At 41.6% G+C, this 24,086-nt stretch overlaps 2 protein-coding genes across 7 annotated transcripts; one reads left to right on the top strand and one right to left on the bottom strand.

Moving 5' to 3' along the window:
* Positions 1-2: 2 nt before the first annotated feature.
* On the bottom strand, positions 3-5,811 carry LOC129174196 (uncharacterized). The gene is made up of 5 exons (XM_054765919.1): positions 5,700-5,811; positions 4,811-4,919; positions 847-966; positions 614-692; positions 3-123 (listed from the first exon to the last, which is right to left on the bottom strand). The coding sequence occupies exons 1-5, from the start codon at positions 5,795-5,797 to the stop codon at positions 32-34; spliced, it is 498 nt and encodes a 165-aa protein (XP_054621894.1). The 5' UTR covers positions 5,798-5,811; the 3' UTR covers positions 3-31.
* LOC129174195 (dual specificity calcium/calmodulin-dependent 3',5'-cyclic nucleotide phosphodiesterase 1C-like) lies at positions 3,784-24,086 on the top strand. Of its 6 annotated transcripts, XM_054765913.1 has the most exons (16): positions 3,784-3,914; positions 10,153-10,203; positions 10,838-11,000; positions 12,049-12,162; positions 12,710-12,892; positions 13,249-13,315; positions 14,498-14,614; positions 15,147-15,287; positions 15,526-15,626; positions 17,037-17,165; positions 18,371-18,472; positions 18,832-18,952; positions 19,676-19,757; positions 20,676-20,796; positions 21,261-21,415; positions 21,563-24,086. In XM_054765913.1, exons 3-16 carry the CDS (start codon positions 10,915-10,917, stop codon positions 21,715-21,717), a joined length of 1,674 nt encoding a protein of 557 aa, XP_054621888.1. In that variant the 5' UTR covers positions 3,784-3,914; positions 10,153-10,203; positions 10,838-10,914; the 3' UTR covers positions 21,718-24,086. The 6 variants fall into 6 exon arrangements, 5 of the variants coding, with proteins under 5 accessions (XP_054621888.1, XP_054621890.1, XP_054621889.1 ...); XR_008567381.1 differs by lacking the exon at positions 20,676-20,796 and having other exon boundaries at positions 21,563-21,707; XM_054765915.1 differs by lacking the exon at positions 17,037-17,165.

The raw sequence follows: 24,086 nt of genomic DNA, 5'->3' as shown, positions 1-24,086 counted from the left end.
TAGCCATTGGTGGTGGTGGTGGTGGTGCAGATTAGTAGACTGTACAGTTGGCAGAGGAGCGTTGGGTACATAGAAAGTCACTGGTGATCTCCCTGTAACCCCTGACCTCTGTGAGATGGCTTCCTGGTGAACAAAAGACAGCAGTACAGTATTGTGAAGAAAACATCCTAATACTACATAATGTTTGTCAGTGCATCTAAATGGATGTCACTATCAACATACATTTTGGTGGGCTTGATGTATGTGGTGTACATTTGACATTGGACAAGTACAAACTGATTTCCATTTTTGTCTCATGGAAAACATAGGAGTTTAAAAAAAAAAAAAAGCCTTCGCCCAGAAGTCACAAGATGTGGGGTCGAGATGTCAGCACAGGAAGTTACACAGAAAACACAAAACGATGGGCTAAAGTTCATTCATATGAAAGATGAGTTGAGTTGAAGATGACAAACATTGGAGAGCTTAGCTGTTGTTACTTTTGAGTTACACTACAGGCCGAAAGTTTGGACACACCTTCTCATTCAATGTGTTTTGATTTTCAAGACGATTTACATTATAAATTCTCATTCTGTGAATGAACACGTGGAATTTGATTTGACTTGACCTGTCTTACCTTCCATAAGGTTGTACAGGTTGCAGTAGTTGGTCCCATGGTCTTTCACCTCATACCAGCTCTCAGAGATGGACATGGCCTAAAGAACAGTCACATGACACAAAACAAAGCACACATGGAATTGTGGCAACGGATTGGTAAATGAAAGTGACAAAGCATTCATTTGTGCAAGTAGTTCATTACAGCTTAAGAAAACGTATCATGCAGTGTTTCCCAGGTGAGGAGAAACCTACCGAAACACGACAGCAAGTGAAGAAATGGTAGGGGGCGAGGCGGAAGTTGATGACATGGACATGTCTCTTAAAGGGACTAGTGTGTTTGGCAGATATGAAGTGCACGGTGGCAGATTGCAGCTGCAAGACACCAAAACGCCAGTATGAGTTATACTTCACTCCTACACCTGTGGACTACACCTATGTACACCATTCAAGTATGTCTTACTGCACTCTACAGGTTTTTTCACACTGGATAAGGAAAAGCTGGATTTTATTTTTGTCAATTGTAAATTTCAAATTCCCTTTATAAATTTGCTGTGTCAGTGTAAAAAGTCTAATAATGTGTGATCATCACCTGTACATATAAAATAAAGCACATCAAGTTTTCAATAGAATATGGACATTTTTACACACCCTGGAAAAAACAGAATTTTAATAACAAACACATATACATACAGACCCTTTCCAAAAAATTTGAATGTCATGGAAAAGTTGTTTAATTTCCATAATTCCATTCAAAAAGTTAAACTTTCATAGATTATAGATTCAGGGCCCACAATTTAAACGATTTCAAGTGTTTTTGTTTATTTTTACGTAATTTGGGTTTCCAGCTCATAAAACCCACGAAAACAGGAATTCAAAAAATTAGAATACTGTGAAGAAATCACCATTTACTTCTCAGTTTTTGCAGGAAAAAAAGAAAGAAATTAGGATGACATCAAATCAATCAAAATATGGTACTTTCAAAACGATATGTTAATCTTCAATACTTGGTTGGGAATCTCTTTGCCTTAATCACTGCCTCGATGCCACGTGGCATTGAAGCAATCAGCCTGTGGCATTGCCTGGGAGTTATGGAAGCCCAGATTTCCTTGATGCTTGCTGTCAGCTCTTCTTTGTTGTTGGGTCTGGTGCCCCTCATTTTCCTCTTGAGAATACCCCATAGATTCTCAATGGGGTTTAGGTCCGGTGAGTTGGCTGGCCAGTCAAGCACTGTGATGGCATGGGCATCAAACCAGGTTTTGCTGCTTCTGGTGGTATGGGCAGGGGCCAGGTCCTGCTGGAAGATGAAATCTGCATCTCCATACAGATCCTCAGCAGAAGGAATCATGAAGTCCTCTAAAACATTCTGGTAGTCTGTTGCGGTGACCTTGGATTTAAGAAAGCAGAGTTTACCAACACCTGCACCGGACATTGCACCCCAAATCATGACGGACTGTGGATATTTCACACTGGACCTCAGGCAGCTTGGGTTCTGTTCCTCACCAGTCTTCCTCCAAACCCTTGGACCTTGATTCCCAAATGAAAGGCACACTTTACTTTCATCGGAAGAGGACCTTGGACCACTGGCCAACAGTCCAGTCCTTCTCCTTGGCCCAGTGTAGACGCTTCCTACGTTGGCTCAGGTTCAGAAGTGGCTTGACCCGAGGAACCCGACAGTTGTAGCCCATCTCCCGGATGCGTCTGAATGTGGTGCTTTTTGAAGCTGTGACTCCCGCCTCATTCCACTCTTTCTGGATCTCTGCCAGATTCTTGAATCTTCCCTGTTTGATAATCCACTGAAGCCCACGGTCATCTCTTTTGCTGGTGCATCTTCTCCTGCCACATTTTGCCCTTCCTCTAGACTTTCCATTGATATGCTTGGACACAGCACTCTGAACAACCAGCCTCCTTAGCTATGAACCTTTGTGGCTTACCCATCCTATGGAGGGTATCAATGATGGTGTTCTGGCCAGTTGTCATGTCTGCAGTCTTCCCCATATTGAACCCAACTGAGACAATTGAACCAAACTGAAGCAATTTAATGACACCTGGGGAAGCCTGTGCAGGTGATTTGACTTTAGTAGATGATTAGTGTGTGACACTCAGTTTAAAACATTCATGCCCTGCAAAATTTGGGCTGATTTCTTCACAATATTCTAATTTTTTGAATTCCTGTTTTTGTGGGTTTAATGAGCTGGAAGCCCAAATTATGTAAAAATAAACAAATAAATACTTGAAATCGTTTAAATTGTGGGCCCTGAATCTATAATCTATGAAAGTTTAACTTTTTGAATGGAATTATGGAAATTAAACAACTTTTCCATGACATTCAAATTTTTTGGAAAGGGTCTGTATATATATACACCATACTATATGTATTATGTATAATATGTATATATATATACTGCTCAAAAAAATTAGAGGAACACTTCAAAAACACATCAGATCTAAACTGGGGGAAAAATGATGTTGAATATGTTTCCTGATAATAAGTGGGTGATGTATTAGTAACAAAATGATGCCACATCATTTGATAGAAATGAAAATGATCACCCTATAGAGGGGGGAAATCAAAGACACCCCAAAAATGAAAGTGAAAAATTGATGCAGCAGACTGGTCCATTTTTTCACTTTCATTTTTGGGGTGTCTTTGATTTCCCCCCTCTATAGGGTGATCATTTTCATTTCTATCAAATGATGTGGCATCATTTTGTTACTAATACATCACCCACTTATTATCAGGAAACATATTCAACATCATTTTTCCCCCCAGTTTAGATCTGATGTGTTTTCCAAGTGTTCCTCTAATTTTTTTGAGCAGTGTATATACAGTATATACATACATAGTATATATATATATATATATATATATATATATATATATATATATATATATATATATATATATATATACTGTATATATACAGTATACACTAAAGACATTTTGTCACAAACGAAGTATGTTGAATAGTGATATTTCTACTAATAAACGTGTGTGTGTGTGTGGTTGTGTCCTCAATGCAACGTCTCATCTCAATGATTGACATCTGGTATTGACATGTCGTTGCAAAGTTCACAGCCAATGTAAAGCAGATCCCGCCTCCACATGTCAAATGGACCAATAGGGTTATCGGGAATCTACAGGGAAGAAGCGACAGTTATGACGTCATGGCAGCAAGTTCGACTTTTTATGTCTTATCACAAGGAAGTCGTCATTGTTTGTGGTGGGAATCATTTCATTGTAACACCAAACAATGGACGGACGATCATTCATTCAATCATTCATTCATATGAAACACAGATTTGAAGCGAAAAGAGCAAAGGTAAGACAAGATTTATCATCATAAACACTCCTTTTTGTGCTGTTTTGTCTTCGTGTCCAGTGAGTTTTATCGCTAGAGGAATAATACTTCATTGCACAGTTCACAGAGACTAAAATGTAACGTTAACGTTAATTCAGTGGTGACGTTTGGGGTGGAAATCTTCTGATTTGATGGAATTATAAATGATTTGATGAAGAAGGTGAGAAATATTATTGAATTGCATCTCATCAGGATGTATGCGAAGTCTGCATCGACACTTAGTAGGGGTGTCACAAGATCTCGCAAGATGGTGACAAGATTTGTCGTTCAGGAAAAAATGTCTCGTTGGCACCAGGCCCGGGGTGATAATAAATACCTGAAATCATCACACAATAAATGAAAATGTGGATAATCAATATGTTGCCATGTGCATGCGTGTCTGGCAGGAAGATAGTTCACTCTGTGCATTGCTTTCAGCACCTTGGCGTGTTTGTTCCATAGAACAAGAGCAGAACGGAGTGAGACCCTTTGTCAGTCATAAATTGTGTTAGTAGATTGTAATATATTGTCATATATTTTTAGATTTTTCCATTGAACTTTTCTTAAAACAAATTTTGTCTCATTCTCGTGTTTCGTCTCCTCATGACATCCCTACCACAGTTCCATCCATACCACGTGAATAATTATTTCACATTGTTTTCTGCATGTAAAACTAGAACTGTTCTTTTGAAAATGTATTTTGGGTGTCTGGAATCAATGAAAACATGATTTCCTTTAGGAAAAATTGCCTCGGTTTTTGTACATTTTGGTTTTCGTGGGACCTTTTTGGGTATTTGTGGCACAGGACATAGATGGGTGCAGCATATGGATGACACCAGCTTTATTTGAGTTGTAGATGGGAATAAATACATAGAAACCTTGTACAAGCAGCGCTGTCCTCCATGCCTGCAGCCCGCCATGCCTTCCCACTTCTTTATCTGGGAAAGCAGGGATTCATAAATGGCTTGACACGGTATCCCCAAATACCTGGACGACATCAAACACACATTGTTAGTGCATGATCCATCATTTCCATCAATTACGCTCAGTATTGTTTTTGATTATTATTCATTCATGTGGGAAAATCTTCTTTACACTTTGAAGCCATAAGGAGTGTTAGCATGTTAGCTAGCCTTTTGAAATCCATCTTTCATGAATCCCACTTGGACTTTTACAAAGAAACATTCAGCAGCAGACTGAAGACTATCATAATAAAAAGGTTGACTCTTTTGGTTCGGCTTACTATAAAGAGCCGGATCTTTTGGCTCCCAAACGGCTCCTCAGACGTTTTATTCCTGAAATTGATTTCTTACCAAAATAAGTGTAACATGAATTTCCAGGATGTTGGATAACATTGGTTGGCTGACATCATTGGCCAGTATTGGCATAAAGTGAGATCTTTTTCTCTGCTGATATTGATATCGGTGAGCAAGTGAAACCTCATCAAACTGCACCGTTTATGTTATAACCTGTCTCGACACAAAAACAAAAGACCCTTGTGAATGAGTCCAATATGACTGTGTGTATTATTTGTACATTTCCATCTATGCACGGTGAAACAACATCAACCCACGCAAATATGTAAAGAACGACACGAGACACGAATATCATGTGAACTGAAGCACTGAAAACAAAAATCCTGGCAGTTCAGTAAAGTGTGGGAATGAACTGTGACACTTAGTCCTTAAGCATGATGGAACTTATTTTCCTATCAATGTCATATTGTGTAATCTAACAAGCGTTATGTCAAAAATGAATAAAGCATACCATTCTACTTTGCACTGGGCGTGGAGGGGTCCAGCCAGACAAAGATCAGACACGCCAGCTGCCAAAAACACCACACTGACCCAAAGGACGCAATTCATGATGCATCTAACAATGTACGGCTAAACACTGTGGCAACGTTTAGAGACGGGACTGTCAGCAAGCAGGCATCACAGGAAGATCATGTGCTTTTCTACTGAGGGGAGGAAATAACTTCATTCAATTAGCGTCAATAACAGCTTCACAAGCACACGGCAACAGTTCATATGCAGTGACGCCTAGCGGCAACCTTTGGTATTGCTGCAGTGCCGTGTTACGAGACAGACAGAGCAGAGACAGCCCACCCGGTGGCGCCCCCCACATCAGAGATTCACCAGTGTTTACAAAATAAATCATTTCAAAACTATTAAGATAACATATCACCTAATTTACATCATTAACAAGTTACAAAACCTCAAAACCTAAATGATAATAACAGTAATACATCAGAAGATTCAAGATTCAAGAGAGTTTTATTGTCATGTGCATGGTAAAACAGCAGTTATACCATGCAATGAAAATCTTATTCTGTTCATTCTCCCACGAAAAGAAAGAAAACACAAGAAAGAATAAGAACATAAGAAACATAAACACATAAACATATATACCAATAAATTAAGCAACAAAAACAGAAGAGACATTAATACAAATAAATAATACAAATAAAAAAATAAATAAATTAAGTGCTATGAGTGTGTGTGTGTGTTGCGTGTGGCGTGTGTGAGTCCTTCGTTGAGAAGCCTGATGGCCTGTGGGTAAAAGCTGTTTGCCAGCCTTGTGGTCCTGGACTTCAAACTCCTGTAGCGTCTGCCTGACGGTAGGAGTGTGAATAATGAGTGTTGTGGATGTGTGCTGTCCTTGATGAGGTTGTGTGTTCTTCGTAGGACTCTAGTTTTATAAATGTCTTGCAGTGAGGGGAGGGCTGCCCCAACAATGTTCTGTGAGGTCTTGATCACCCGCTGGAGTGCCTTCCTATCACGTGTTGTACAGTTACCGTACCAAACAGTGATGGAGGCGGTAAGGACACTTTCCATAGTGCATCTGTAGAAGCAACTCAGGATTGTGGTGGACATGCCAAATTTCCTCAGTCTTCTCAGGAAGTACAGTCTCCTTTGGGACTTCTTCAGAATTTGTTGGGTGTTGTGAGACCAGGTGAGGTCCTCGCTGATGTGTGTGCCAAGGAACTTGAAGGTTTTCACCCTCTCCACCTCAGTCTCATCAATAAACTATGTGGCTCCTTTTCCCTTGTTCTTGGGTCAATGATCATCTCTTTAGTCTTCTCTGTATTGAGAAGGAGATTGTTATCACGACACCAAGCTATGAGGTCCGCCACCTCTCTTCTGTATGATGTTTCAACACCACCAGTGATCAGTCCGATGACTGTAGCGTCATCCGCAAATTTAATGATGCTGGTGTTGTTCTGGGAGGCCACGCAATCGTAGGTGAAGAGCGTGTAGAGGAGCGGACTCAGCACACACCCCTGTGGGGTCCCAGGGCTCACAGTTCTTGAGCTGGATGTGTGATTGTGGACTCTGACTGACTGGGGTCTGCCTGTGAGAAAGTTAAACACCCAGTTACAGAGGGACGGAGACAGGCCAAGTGTGAGGAGCTTATTTGTGAGTTTGTGGGGGCTGACTGTATTAAAAGCAGAGCTATAGTCTATAAATAGCATTCTGACATATGTGTCCTGGCCCTGTAGGTGAGAAAGGGCTGTGTGGATGGCAGTGTTGACTGCATCATCCGTGGACCGGTTCTGGCGATATGCAAACTGTAGCGGGTCCACAGTGGCCGGGATGCTCTTTTTGATGTGGGTCATGACTATTCTTTCAAAGCACTTCATGACAATAGGAGTGAGTGCTATAGGGCGATAGTCATTCAAGCAGGTCACGTTGCTCTTCTTGGGTACGGGCACTATGGTGGTGGACTTAAAGCAGGTCGGTACAGATGCTTGTGCAAGCGACAGGTTAAATATGTCAGCAAGCACATCAGCTAGCTCTGATGAGCAAACCCGAAGTGCACGTCCTGAGATGTTGTCTGGGCCTGCTGCTTTTCGTGGGTTTGTTTTGTTCAGAACCCTGCGCACATCAGCTGATGTCACCATGAGAGGTGAGTCCTGTGTGCTCCCCAGGTTCAGCCACCCTCTCTGCTCATCAGGAGTTTGGGTGTCAAAGCGGGCATAGAACTCGTTCAGCTCATCTGGAAGTGTGGTTTGGCTGGACGTGGCTACGCTACTCCGCTGTCGATAGTCTGTGATGTGCTGGAGCCCCGCCCACATGCGCCGAGGGTCTGAGGTGGAATAGTAGCCCTCCAGCTTCTGTCTGTACTGTCTTTTGGCCTCTCGTATGGACCTCCTCAGGTCATATCTGGCCTTTTTGTAGTCATCAGCGGTGCCCATGACAAATGCAGTCGAACGAGCATGTAGCTTAGCCCTTACATCACAGTTCATCCACGGTTTTTGGTTAGGGTATTTTCTGTAATACTTGGTGGTGCTAACAGTCTCTATGCATGTGCTAATGTAGCCAGTAACAGCAGAAGCATATTCATCCAAATCAACAGTACAATCTTCCCTCCCCGCTGCAGTTTTAAACACATCCCAGTTTGTGCAGCCAAAGCAGTCCTGAAGTACTTGATCAGTTTCTTCATTCCACACTTTAACTGCTGTACTTACAGGGGGAGCTTGTTTAAGAAGAAATCAGAAATACAACAATTGAAATCACCACACAATAGATCTATACTTAAGCTACATCAAACTGTGCAATGGCTGTAATCTGTATCAAATGTCAATAAAACAAACTAAAAAAAACTAAATGCAAAGATAAAGTATCTACAAAAGCTATATAAAATACCCATATACCAAAACTACACAAAATACCTACAGTATACACATGAAATGAATTCAGTCATTTTGAATGGGGATTTTTGAATGTAGTAATTTTTGCAGGCCAGATCTAGATGTACTTACTATATGTTACATTGTATGTACATAAAGTACATAAGGTTACACCGTCCATCTGCACAGATCCATCTCTTTCCATCCTAAATGGCTTGTGAATGAGCCATCGTTTACATACGTTTTTCATCCCCATGACAAATGTAAATGACATGAGAGATGTGGAAAACAAACAGTGGGAATATCTCTAGAGATGCTTTTCTGGGGGGGTGGGCGGAGGATAACGAGGGTGCTAAAGAGTGTGTCATTCAGCTAACACAACGACTAAACGAGCAAGAAGAAGAAGTATTGTGTGCTTTCCCAGAGCGCTGCTTTGACAACAATGTTAAAAAAGCAAGCTTTTAAAAAGTGCAGGAGTGCAACGTTCAGCATTGATGGCGTTAACTTCACCATCGGTAAGACGCCAACATCATTCATCTCGCTTTTCTCCTTCTTGATTCTTCATGATTTCTTTTCTTTAGTCATGGACTGTTGTTATTCATTCTGTACTCTTGTCATCTTGAACACAAGCAAACCTGTTGTACAACATCTTGACCTTCAAATAGTCTCCAGCTTTCTTCCAATCTTATGTGATATCTATCTATCTATCTATCTATCTATCTATCTATCTATCTATCTATCTATCTATCTATCTATCTATCTATCTATCTATCTATCTATATCTATCTATCTATCTACTTTATCTGCAGACATTTCTTTCTTATGTGCTGATTGGAGGCTAAAGCACTTGTAATGCTGAGTGCTTTCTCTATGGAAACCAGGAGACGTGGGAATTGACTGTGTGTGTGTGTGTGTGTGTGTGTGTGTGTGTTGTTAGGGTTGTGAGCGTAGGGGGTGATTACTACAAATGAAGTGAGCGATCTTACCTTGCTGGTTTTGTGTTTACCAGAGATTATAAACCCCCTAAAGGATTATTCCCCCATTGTCCACGTTTAAAATCAAAGCCAGACAATGAATTCTACTAATATCTACAGTATGAAGCAAATGTAGTACAGTGCAACCTCCTTACGTTGACAACCTGTCTACATGGACCACTCATCATGTCCTGGTCCACCGTGTTCTTCTTATTACTAAGAAGTAATCACTTAAGTGATTTGTGTTTGAAAACACAAGAATTGAAATAAAAATATGCACAAATGGATGAAAACATGTCAACAAACCAAAATGCTTTGTCATCAGCCATTGTCTTTGTCTCTGGACTAAGTCACGTGTACGGTCCAGAGGTGAGTGGGGGTTGGACTCCATGTAGAGTACAGTAGAGTAGAGTGGGGCCAATACATGTTTGTAGTAAGTTTATATGAATTCTAAAGATAAGAAGTGTCCATGAAAAGGCATAGATGACTGCTATGGTGTGTTTATTGAAGAGCAAATGTGAAAGAATGGTGCATGTAGAACATCAGTGATCAAAGCAGCATAGTCAAAGAGAGCTCATCAAATCTGCTAACTTCATCTTCTTCTTCATTTCAGTTGCCAACGAGGCAGGAGACAACAATGTCCACCCACTGGTTGGCTTTGCACGTACGTTATTCCCTGGCTTTTAGCAGCTTTCTCAGTGTGGGACGGTGCCAGTGGTGCCAGTACTAGCAGGGAGGAGTAATGTTAGACTAGTACGCTGGAGCACGGGTAGCAGCTTCAACCAGCACTCATTTCCTGTGCATCCTGAAAAGGAGTGACATTTATTTATTGTCTGTCAGGTTTTTAGCTTGGCCATTTCCACTTGGGTATAAATACAGAGTAATAGTTGCACGCAGAAATATGGTGGGAGAAATCAATATATCCATTCGCTGAAGCGTGTTATACGTTAGCATGCAAATATTTGGCTAATTCTGTGCTAGATATTCTTTCAATCAGCATGTTGAATTCAACATGAACCATGATAAATGAGCCTCACCAACATTCATACAGTAAATGGATGTCCCGTAACTCCTCACGTGGTCAACAGACAAACCATGGTGTCTGCGCTCAGTCTTGAAATGATCTCATGCTGTCACTAGCCATCATCTGCTAATAACATCTGATTTCAACAACATCTGACATCATTCATCTTCTTTTTTGAACAAAGCTAAAAGTTAGCTTCATGTCGTCTGTTCTCCATTGTCCATGCAGCTGCAGGCATGCTTATTGTTTTATATTTCCTCATCAACATTGTCAGGGTCATGGTCCCAGAATGCCCTCTGCACGGCTCATGCGTCCACCACAGGCACATGCGACCAGAAGAACCTCGTGGGGATGAATCTTAGCAACTTAGAAGACATCTTAGCGGATGAACTTCCTATTCCCGAAGCACCAGATGCAATGGAAAGAACTGCTATCAGGTCACTCGCGCACACACCAACAACACACAGTAAATGATTTTCTACGCTGCGGATCCATGTCTAAGGTGTCTTGTCTTGGCTTGTATACTCGTTGTGGAAAGAAATGTTTGGAGAAACGAATCACACAAATGATCTCTTCATCTGACATAACATTGCAGAAGTAGCTTTGAAATGGTCATGGCCATTAGTCCATCAGTGAACCAAGTATCTTTCCGTGGGACAACACTAAAGAAAAGATATAAAGTAGTCAGTGTACAGCTTGGATAACCGCGTCCATTTAGTGTCCCCTCAAAATACTGTAACTCAGCACACAACCATAAACATCTAAATTGCTGACAAGAAAAGTGAGCACACCCTCATGAAAATGTCCAGATTGTGTAGAAAGTGTGAATATTTAGTGTGGATAGTATCTTCCAACAGTGCCTTAACTGCCTTGGGCATGTGCTTCACTGGTATCTGGATCTGGAATCCTCTTGCATGATGGAGCTGGTGGATGTGAGACATCTTGTGCCCTTACAGACCAATTGGACCCCCCACCACCTCTTCAACGTCTCATACATCATAGTCTGGATATGACACCTTGGTGGAAATGGAGCATGGCCTGTTCTGAGTGGAAGTGCTGTATGGTCTCGGCCACCGTGCTGCAGCTCATTGTCAGGGTGTTGCCGATGTTCTTATAGCCTACAACCTCTTTATGTACAGCTACTATTGATCCTCAGAGAGTTCTTTGCCATGAGGTGCCACATCAAACTTCCAGTGACACCAAACATAACATAAGAGCAAATGGAACACACCTGCTCCCCATTCACACCTAACACCCTGAAACACTAACAAGTCGCATGGAGGACCCAATTAGTGCATTTTAACATTAGGGCGTACTCACGGCTTAGCTATGAATGCTTGTGTGTTGAGTTATTTTGATGGGACAGTAAATGGACACAGTTATCCAAGCTGTACACTGACTACTTTACATCATATCTACCTGCCGTTTCTGTCGTGTTGTCCCTGGTCGATGAGCTTGCAGAGTGAATTCCAGGCTGTTTTACAGATTGCGATGTCTGGTAAAGCAGCTTGAGAGAGGGGAGGCATCCTTGGTGGACCTGAAGAAAAACCTGGAAAACGCTGCATCGGTCCTGGAAACCTTGTACTTCCAGGAAACCAGGCATGTTGTTCTCCCCAAAAACATTCAATTATTGTTTAACCAAAATATGACCTAGATGTAAAAGAACACAAGGGTGCCTTGTTTCTTGTGACGTAACCCAAAGCATCTCACAGTTGCAGGCTTCAACATGCCCGTACTTTGTTTCAAACAAACGCATACACTTCAGCTTTGCTTTGAAATGTTTTACGTTTCATTCAACAACACAACTAGAAAAGGAGCTGCCTACTGTACATGTTGTGTACATGTTGTGTACTTTGCAAGTCATTCCAGAATCAGCATCAGCTTCACTGGCCAAGTATGCTGACACTAACAAGGAATTCAAATGTGATGTGAAGTGGCTTTTAAACTGTCTTCATTAACATGTCTTACGTACAGACTTGCTCAGAAACATGCCATCGCACCAGCATGTTTTCATACTGTAGCACCTAGCTAGCACTTTAGCCCTGAGGCTCACGTACTGGAACATTTTTTATTGTGTTGCTGGATAAGATTATGTTCATGTTGCATTGGAGACGAGATGCTCTCAATGCTTGCTCTCTTCCTGCAGACGTCTGTCGGACCAAGATGACGAGCTGAGTGAAATTCATTCAGAGACGGTGCCATCAGAGGTCCGGGACTGGCTGGCGTCAACATTTACCCGCCAGAGGCGCCAGATGATGCGGCGCTTTGATGACAAACCTCGCTTCCGCAGCATCGTCTATGCTTTGCAGGCTGGCATCTTTGTGGAAAGGTTTCATTTCTTTGATTTGCTGTTTGCTTCCTCCTCTGGAGGGCACATGCTGGCTGGCAGATGTCAACATAAGCGGCTGTCTACATAACCAAAAGTGAATCGAGGCACTTTGTCAAACATGCAAGCACAGGCCGCCTGCAGCTTTACGGCTGCTTTGGGAATATTTTTACCTTGCTAGCTTTTTTTTTAGGGGGGGTGGTTATTTGAAAACACCAGGGTGAATAGGAAGGTTCCGTAAAAGGTTGCTGCATTAGAAAAAAGGGATAATGTGTAGTTTCTATACAGTTCTTACTACTTACTATTAGGAATGTATCTGCTGTGTCTCTTTCTCGTATGTGTTTGTGTTTCTTTGCTAGAATGTATAGAAGAGCCTCCAATATGCCGGACCTCAGCTACCCGCCAGATGTTATCGCTGTACTTAAGGTATACTTGTACATCGGAACCTCAGTTCTCCTTGATCATTTCTGACAAAATAGCAGACAAAAACTCAAACATAAGGAAAGCAAGGCAATCTTTGCCATAGAATCTGTTAGACACCCAAAATATCAACAAAAATACTTTCCTAGAGAATAATTGTAGTCTTACATGCAGAAAGCAATGTGAAAGAATTGCAAATAAGGGCTGGATGTAAACTGATGTGCATCCTGGCAAGACTGAATTCAATAGTGTTATCCTTCTGTATCAAATTACTGCCACTCACAACTTTCTTTGGACCCATGGTGGGTTATTTAGCAGCCATCCTTTGTAAAAAAAAAAAAAAAAGAAAAAGTTGAGACATCAATGCATAGCGTGCTTTGTTGGGCAGGTGATTTTATGGAAGGATACGGCACAGGACAAAGCAGCTAGTTTGAATGAAAACCAAATCATATGACAACCAAGGTTTGACTGTACACTACTTGATGAAATAGTTGTGCTTTTACATCATCTGTGTCATCTTAATGAACAAAAAGGCACCAATATTTTGCAGTTATTGTGGAGGCGCTTGAACATCATTCCCCAGGAAGCACTGCTTGCACAGGACAATGAGTGATAATGAAGGATTCTTCAAACTATGGAAGTTTATTGACATGATTTTGCTCCATTGGAGCATGTTTGTATTTGGGTTCTTGTGTTTGAAAAATTTGATATTTCATCATTGTGGTAACATCCTGTTAGGCCCTACGCCAGTAAAATAATACGAGTGGAACAATCTCTTGCACGAGTCGGGGCTTCTGGTGTAAAATTGGATAGAAAGATCAGAAGAAATGTATTTTCCAGAAAATATCACTTCCATTTGAATGCAAATGTTGGCCGGTATGTTTTATACTCTTATCTAAACGTGATTGTAATTTCTGCAGGCTCCGCTGGTGGCGTCCTTTCTTTAAAATTCTTTAAACCATTAATAATAAAATAAATAAAGCAAACATAAGCACATGGTGTGTATAGGTGTGTGTGTGTGTGTGTGTGTGTGTGTGTGTGAACATAATTCTCCCATAGAATTGTAGGGAAATTGTGATGTATTTGTCCAGAATGACGCAGCCCTTCTGTACATCATCCATGATATTGTTTTGATCATACATTTGTAGATGAATGATAATAGAATGTTTACTCTGTGATGTCTTGCAGGATGTGGACACGTGGTCCTTTGATGTGTTTGCACTGAACCATGCCAGTGAAGATCATGCTCTCAAATTCATCTTCTATGAGCTTCTCACCAGATATGACTTGATCAACCGCTTCAAGGTATGAAAGTACACACTATCTCATGGCTTTCCAGTAGTACTAGTAGTGGTCCTAGTAGGACCTGGAGGTGATGGAAGCGTTTTTAGGAGACTTGACACAGGTTTTGGGTATGGATTTCAAACATCAAACATCACATTCTCAACGGAGGAGGACAGCAGAAGGGTGTGTCCTTCATAACATCACAAGGTACAAATCGGTGAGAGTTGGGGTAGACCCTGGCCTGGTCGGTACTGTAATTACTTCCAGTCTTTTCCTATGTTTCTCCGTCCACATGGCAAGTGTCAAACAAGGCATTGAGTCTGCTGTACAAGACAGCATAAGTAAAAAGTAGTCTTCCTGCTGGCAGCATCAGTGCTTGAATGCTTGCCAACTGCTTCAGCATTGTCACATGCTAGCGATGCTCAGCAGGTCTTCTACATGTAGAAGGGATGTAGAAGTGGCAGGAGCAGTCGTACTACGAACAAAGTGCCACTTGGGTTCAGGCTAATGTAATGAGTGCGGCATTATTTTTCATGCTTGTTTTGTCCTGCAGGTCCCTGTCTCAGCGGTGCTGTCGTTTGCTGAGTCGCTGGAGGTGGGGTACAGCAAGAACAAGAACCCGTACCACAATTTGACTCATGCCGCTGATGTTACACAGACCATCCACTATCTAGTCCTCAAGACCGGCGTGGTGGTAAGTCAAATGATGGCAAAGGTTGTTTTCTTATTGGCCGATGAAGGAAGCAGGGATGTGTTTGTGAAATGATTTGAACACGAGGTGGACATGGAGAAGCTACATATCTCTATCTCCATTTCCCAGCATCCACGAGCACATCTAGAAAGTTTGATTGTCAGCAGTTTATCAACGGTGCTAACTGTGACGCATGGCCAGGATTTGAAAAGATGTGACATTTGTCGTGTTTCTGTTTCAGCACTGGCTAACTGAGCTGGAGATATTTTCTATACTTTTTGCAGCAGCTATCCATGACTACGAACATACAGGAACTACCAATAACTTTCATATTCAGACCAGGTAGGTTCCAAGCACTAGAAAATGTCTAAATGTCTGTGGGATGGGAACCTGGAAATAAGTGCAGTACAGAACACATGGTGCACTACAAGACGGGAAACCTACGCACTGGATATTTCAACCAGATATTATGCTTCATTTTTTACTGGACTTTTCTCACTCACTCAGCTTGTTTTCCATCTACTAACAAAAAGGGTTCATTGGTAAAAGTGCCTCTAACACATGTGTGGGTTCTGGTATCGTACTTGTCACTGCAAAATGGAACTAGCAGGGAGCTAACATTAGCAAGACAACCAGAAGATGACGTCCACAGCCAAGATAAAAGTAAGCCCACAGTTGAATCATTGGATCACAGTGGACTGGGGGCTGTAGACATTTGTTTGTACAAGAGGAGATGCTACAAGTAGCACCATCGCGAAATAGACCCAACTTATCAACTGCTATGTAGAAACAATTTGACTTAGTTGAAAACGTTGATGATCAAGTACCATATTTCCCAGACTATGAATCACAATTGTTTCACAGTTTGGCTGAGCCTGCAACTTATAGTCAGGTGTGACTTATATATCTGAACAAAAAGTATGTATACTGTATACAGCATATAATAAAAGTATGGATATACAGTATATCATAAAAGTATGTATACTGTATACAGCATATAATAAAAGTATGGATATACAGTATATCATAAAAGTATGGATACTGTATACAGCATATAATAAAAGTATGGATATACAGTATATCATAAAAGTATGGATACTGTATACAGCATATAATAAAAGTATGGATATACAGTATATCATAAAAGTATGGATACTGTATACAGCATATAATAAAAGTATGGATATACAGTATATCATAAAAGTATGGATATACAGTATAATAGAACATGTTTGAAAATGTGAATTCATAGTGTCTGTCATGAAGCAAGGAGTGAACATTACTGTGGACAGCCAAGAGAGGGCGCTCTAGGCTTGTGATGTTCATTTAGCCTATTGAGCCTCCCAGGTATGTTGTAATTGAATAACCTGCCTTTTCACATTTAATGTCTGTTCTTGTTCTTATTCTTGTTCTTGGATTTTCTAAATAAATGTGACTTATAGTCCAGTGCCACTTATTGATGTTTTTTAAGTCTTCATGACTCATTTTTGGACTTCTACTCCGGAGTGACTTGTAGTGAGAAATGACTACAAGTACTTTCACAGAGTTGTTTAAAAGCTTGAATATAATATGTAATATATAATATGTAATATTATATATTTTGTTTCAATGCTGGACGTTCCTGAACTTTGCTAGTCCTCTGGCTTTGTACAATGTTACTGTCAGCTGAGTCTGTTTTATGTATTATTCGTTTTTATTTTGTATGTGTTTCAAACTAGTCAGTTCTTGTAATGTGTGTTGTTTTTCTTCCAGGTCAGACACGGCCATGTTGTACAATGACAGAGCTGTGCTGGAGAATCACCACGTCAGCGCCGCCTATCGCCTGCTGCAGGACAACGATGACAAGAACATCCTGGTCAATTTTTCCAAAGATGACTGGAGGTCAGAACAAAGAACACTGGCAAAAAAACCAACCCTTGAGGGTTGTCCACCTTTAGTGCTTCTGTCTTCCTCCATCCATCAAGTTGAAGCATCTTTTTTGTCCCTTGGAGCTTAACGACAACTTGTAACGTTAAAATGATTCTCCAAATGTACATTTTATAGTACCATATTTCCTGAACTAGATGTGGCCAAAAATGCACAATGAAGAGAAAAAAACATACAGTATACAAGTGGCACTTATATATAGAAATGTATTTGCAAAAAGTCAGGAGCAAGAGGAGACATTTCATGTGGAAAGGCAAGTTATTCAAGTACACAGTAGCACACACAACATACCTGGGAGGCTGAATAGGCTACAACAGTGGTTCAGAATTACTTTCTGTCATGTCCCCACTGGGGGACAGAAATGTTTTTGCGCCCCCCTTATTTGAAGTACTACTGAGATATCGAAATCGGACACTGAAAGCAGGGAAATGGAGAGCAGTGAAGCATACAAGCGTATTCAAGAGTCAAACTGCATCCTAAGTATGAAAGTCCTGCCTCGTTTTTAAACCCCCACCCCGTTTACCCCCACCATCCCCATCTCATTCCACATCACTGTTGTTGTCACAAGCCTACAGCGCCCTCTGGTGGCATGTGGCTGGATGGATGTGTGCATATCCATCAATCCATTTTCTATGTCGCTTATCCTCATTAGGGTCGCGGGGGCATGCTGGAGCCTATCCCAGCTGACTTCGGGCGACATGCGGGGTACACGCTGAACTGGTCGCCAGCCAATCGCAGGGGACATAGATACTGTATATATCTAGATCTATATATAGATCTAGATATATGTACTGTAGATAGATGTCTTAAGTTGCACCTGACTCTAAGTGGCAGCACCAGCCTGACTATGAAACAAGAGTGACTTATACTGTGGGAAATACAGTACCAAATGTAAAATGTCAAACTCAGTGAATAATTCTGATTTAGATTTATTTGTAAGGAAAAATCAGGACGTCTGGTCATCCAATTGAGCGGATGAAAGTTTGTGTCTTTGTTGTGCCTTCCAGCGTAGCTCTTCGAGTGCATGAAATTACTTTTCAGGCTCCTCGTTCCTACTTTTTAAGCTAAGTTAGGAACTCTCGAAGGCTTTTAGACAAGAATCTTTATGAATACTGTCCCAGGCTCCCGACCACCGGTGATTGTAAGTGTGGCTCTTTCAGGGAATTGCGTAATCTGGTGGTGGAGATGGTGTTGGCGACTGACATGTCTTGCCATTTCCAGCAAATTAAAGCCATGAAGAATGTACTCCAGCAGTCTGAGGTGTAAGTATGCATGTATGAAATCTCCTTTACTTCCACGCAAACCATCGGCTAAAAAAGCAGCTTTGGAATCCTCACACACTGCCATTGTGGGATAGTCACATGGCCGTCACATGACATCCACAACTAATTGTTTCGAATATGCCCCTTAGGGACCTGATGAGTTTAAGCCCAGCACAAAGCTGTAGAGCACATTTCAAGTCTTCTTATGGGGTGTCCTGTCACTTGCAAAGATACAATTGTTGCTGAAATGGGAAGGCTGAGATACTCGACTTGCACAATACTGTCATTGAAAGCTGATGTGTGGGTGAAAGGGGCACCCGTTGGAATCCTTGAGGAGACTGATGATACTCTATTTCCAGAATCGACAAACCAAAGGCTTTGTCTCTGCTGCTGCACACTGCTGATATCAGCCACCCTGCCAAATGCTGGGATCTCCACCACCGCTGGACCACATCCCTCCTGGAGGAGTTCTTCATTCAAGTACTCACATTTGCACACATGAGCTTTGTTGTGGCATTGCATGAGGCTGCTACTAAAAAAAACTACCACTGGTCTTATGAAGCTTGCTAGAAAAGCAAATAAAGGGCAAATATAGTCCCCTAGTCTCGCAATTTCCCAAGTCATCAGCCAACAGTACTGCTAGAAGATGCCTCCCAAGAAGACAACCAGTGGAGCGCAAAGTCAGCAGTGCCAGGACTTGAAGAAAATCCAGGCAAGAAAATCAGAATCAGCAAGAGAATCAGAAGTTGCATGGAGGATGTTTCTCCTCCATCCCCCTCCACAACTGTGAGATAATGTGCATAATAGGAACGATGCGCGCCATGCGAACTACGTCGTACACTAGACATAACAGTACTGGACTTACTGCAGTTGTAAAAACCTCATACGCAAGTGTGGCATTCCATGCACCACTTGTGTGCCAAGTGCGTAACTTCTGTGTAAAGAGAATGCCAGAACTAGTCTTCACGCTTTCAGGTCGACACGCTTTGTCACGCTGAATTGCAGGACAATGCAGAGGAAAATTTGTGCAAGTGTCAAAGTGGCTTTCAAACACCGCTACCGTTCTTGCATGAGTGTTTTGTTTTATGAAATGCTGCTTGACATCCCGCATGACAGTATGACATATGCAAAGGTAGGATGGAATGCAGCTTTCCTCATCAAAGTTGGTGGTGTGTGTACAATCTCTGCTTGTTTTGTTTTTAGGGTGACAAAGAGGCAGAGTTGGGTCTTCCTTTCTCACCTCTTTGTGACCGAAACTCTACCATGGTGGCTCAATCCCAGATTGGTAAGTGTGACCTCTCACAGATGCACAAACTGAATGTTACGTGATTGAAGCGAGGACAGGGAACGTTATACTGTATGTCATTTAGAAGCAAGCACTACGCCTGAAGGGGTGAGTCCAGTCTTGTGCAGGTCTACTATCTTTTGGCAGCTCTTTGGTCTTTCCCATGGTAGTGGAGAGATTTCACATATTTATTTCTCTGATTTTCTGTCAGAATACAAAACTCTCTATGATCTTAGTGGCTCATGAGTTCAGGTTCCGTCTCACTGCACCGTTTAAGCGTCCTGTCAGAAAAAGGACGACGTACGCTTGTTGGACTTTGTGACATCTGTACATACAGTATGTGTCTAGAAGATGATTGATGGCGCTAGCCGTTCCAAACTTTGACATTTGCACAACAATAGCATCAAAAATGAATGTTTTCCCAGCTACGGCATGTTATATACAACACATTTCCTGTTGTACCGCATGCTCACACGTTGTACGTTATATATTTCATGTTATATTCTCACATATTTCATGTTATATATTTCATTTTAATACAGTATGTTGCCTTGACTTTAGCTGCATTGTCCACAAACGGTCCATTTATTTATTATGTTGTTCCTGTGTTTTCCACGCACAAATATGAATAATACATGTGAACACTGATGCAAGTCGTCAATGTATTATTGAAGACCGTTGTGTCAGTGTGTCTGCATGTGCTCTGTGACTGGCTGGCAACCAGTCTAGGGGGTACCTTACCTCCTGCCCAATATCAGCTGGGATAGGCTCCAGCATATCCCCGTGACCCCAGTGAGGATTAAGCAGCATAGAAAATGAATGAATGAAGACTGGTGCGTCTCTTCTCACCACCATTTCACGCTGATTTGAGGTCAAGCAGAAGTTTGAGGTGAAGTTAACTTCCATTGTATTCTGCAGGATTCATTGACTTCATTGTGGAGCCAACATTCTCCGTACTCAGTGATATGATTGAGATGATTGTGACGCCACTTATTGAAGATGGAGCTCCTGCAGGATTGGCTGACATCAGGCGCTCCAGGTGAAACATTTATTCATTAAAAAAATGCTCCTGGGTAATGGTGCCAGCTGATCCCCGACCGGCACTTCCTGTTCCTGTTCCATGGGTTGCTGCTTGTCTGCTTGTGAGTTTTGCTAGTTGGCTTTTGGATGAAGTTTGATGTTTCCTGACGGATGATTTGACGCATGATGAACATTGCCACCCTTGGCTTGAACCCAGCCTGCTATAAGATGCTGACCTTTGCAGTACGGCCTGGAAGAACCAGCAATGTCGTCTGCTAGGCTTTATGTGTCTGGGCTCCACAGTGAACAAAAATAGGGACCTGAAACCAGAGATGATCTGAAGAAGATTTGTTCCTACATCGACTTTTCATTCCTTCTGGAAATCACGTTGGCGACACAATCCCACCCCTCGCAAGACGCAGCTCCGCATCTGCCGTGCATCCGTTGTCTCCATCCATCATCCTCCACCCTTTTTGTCCACAGCATGGCTGGTGGTGATGGAAAGTATTGCGGCGTGAAGACTGTTGACTCAGAGAGCAGCTGTTGTCTAACCACTGTGGGCTTCAGGAGGTTCAAGGTCACATGGAACCTAGAGATCCATCGCAACAGGGAGGCGTGGAAGACGCGAGCAGACACAGGTATTCACAGGTGCACAATGCACCTCTGTTTTGTGGAAAGAAAAAAGCTCCTTGACATGTATGCTAAGTCAGGTATAAGAAGAGAAAAGCTCTCCCTGTTAACAAAGCTCAGATACCTACAACTCTTAACAGACCGTATCTCCACAGATCCTCAAGCGGACTGTCTCCCCACACCCCATACCTACTGCATCAGATACTACAGACTGCCAAGGTCAAAGGTCACAAAGACACAGCTCATCGATGCAAGAGCAAAAGCAAGAAGACTGCACAACATTTCTCTGCGCTATAGAAAGTCTTCTTAAAAGTGTGGAATGTGTGACTTCCTTCAAATACACGCACATCTGAATATATATATATATAAATATAAAAATGTTGATTTGGGTTGAATGACAGCATGATGAGAGTGAAATGGAAGAGCAGCTCCCACATTCCAACGCTTGCAGCGCAACAGACACCAATCCACAACTTCCACTACTTCCACTGTGAAAGTGTACTTTGCAGCTGTGCTTGTTGTCCATGTTGCCATCATTTGTACACAATGTCATCTGCTGTCCATGGGGGAGTGGTGGGAGTGGGTGGAGTGGGTGGAGTGAGTCGGCTCCTCCTCAACCACAAGCAAATTCCACTGTGACAATGAGCATGCATGGACACTTTCATGAATACACGATATATTTCTACCAAATGCCACTCTGCTGTATATTATACCACTATATACAGTATATACTGCACATATACACACCACAACACACTTCTTTTACCCTTCTGTAGTACTTCGGAAAGCGATGGCGGACAAATGTTTGCTCCACATGTCGTGCAACCTCGCTTTCTGTTACTCATTCCTTCCAAAAGGTCTGACAAAAACCAAAACGTGAAAACAGAATACGTTTGACATTTAATAGACAATAATTGTATGTGTACATAATGTAAAAAGCCAAGCATAACGTGGGCCAAAATAGTCAAAAATAGAATCATGAAAAGTCCTACGGGGCGTATGAAATCTGAGGTTTGACTCTACTGTCAAATGAAAGCTGGTGCGGGGGCTATTTTAATATTTTTCATTGTGTAAAGAAGCTAAAAGCAAACCATGTAGATATGATCCATTTCAAGCAAAAAAGACTTATACACATCTTACAGCTTTGTCTTCTATGTGACAGTGTTTTATTATATTAACATTTCATGATATGCCTTTTTGCTCTTTTTTTTCAAATTTTGATGTTTTTTTTTTTTTAGTTTTATTGTTGAATTGTATTTTTACAACATGCAGAGGGCCAAAAAACAAAAAAGAGCTGGGACCATGACTGGCCCCCGATCTACACTTTGGATACCGCTGGTGTGTCGTCTTATTTGCAGCATCATTTGTGCAACGCTGATGTGCTGTAATATGCACCCTTGAAAAGACAGGACACGCAGGCCTGTGTGTTTGTAAAAGTATTTGTTTATGTCATAGCTGTACTGTGCAAACTGTAGTGTATGTTCCTCCTCTAGCCTCACCTCATTCATCCTCTCATGATCTCTCCCATCCCTGAGAGAATATACACTCATATGATATGGTGTCCTTCCAAAAATACACATACTGTACACATGCTTTATTATTTTCACAGGTTTTTACTAAAGCGTGTGTGTGAGGTCGTGTGATGGTGTATTTTTCTTACATTTTGTGTCCATAATCGTATTTTCCACTAAACTGTATTCAGTGGGCAGGAAGTACAAAGGCTCGTAAAGGTTTTCAGCTTTTCATGCATTTCATTTTTGAAAATGTATGACTTCATATTACCTCGTGCTAATTTTGGATTTGTTTCCAATGCCTTTTTTTTGTGAAGCCTGAAGTGCATTTTCTTCATCAACGCACACACACACACACACACACACACACAAAAATGCACCTTTCTTCTGTGTACATCAGAATGCTTGCACACTCAGTCAGATAGAAGAAGAGAAATACTTGCAATGTGATCTTCATGTGACCAAAGCTGAAATAAATATAACAAATATCCAGAAGTCTTCGATAGCATGCATGACGATACAGTATCTACCTTGCTGCATCAGATACTACACAATGACACTATTGTACTTGTTAGTGTATGAACGTGTGGAGATATGACATCTTAATGCTGACGTGGATTTATGAGCGTTGTCTTGATCAGCAGGATGAAATTCATCCAACAAAAGGTCAACAGTCTTTATGCTTCACTGCATCAGTGGCAAACTCACTCATGTTGTTAACAGACAGGAAGTGGCATTTCACATGGCGGTAGCAGGAAACGGTGTGAAGGAATTGACTTGACTGACTTTGTTTTGAACTTGATAGATTCTTTTCAGTCTTTCTATTAACTCCCTCATCACTTTTCCCTCCATGAAGAGCAGCAAAAAGACTGTTGGAAGTTTCTTTAAATCACCACAAGACGATCAGAAGTCTAATGTTGGGTGACCAGATGTCCTGTTTTCTTAGGGCATGTCCTGTTTTTATGTCCTTTAGGTTTTTTGTTTTTTAAGAGGGTGATGAAAATGTCCTGTTTTTATAGTTTCTCATGGGTTCATCATGTGCTAGTGATGTAATCTATGAGAGGCTGTAGTATTGCCAAAAAGCCAAAGCAAAGGCTAAACAAAAGCATGGAAGCATGCAGTTCAAACCCCCTTCTTATGACGCTAGAGGGCGCCTTTTCCCCAAATA

Source organism: Dunckerocampus dactyliophorus, chromosome 21 (assembly GCF_027744805.1).
Source record: "Dunckerocampus dactyliophorus isolate RoL2022-P2 chromosome 21, RoL_Ddac_1.1, whole genome shotgun sequence".
NCBI lineage: Eukaryota > Metazoa > Chordata > Actinopteri > Syngnathiformes > Syngnathidae > Dunckerocampus > Dunckerocampus dactyliophorus.
Note: the sequence above shows the minus strand (reverse complement) of the source record. Positions and strands in the feature narration are given on the sequence as shown.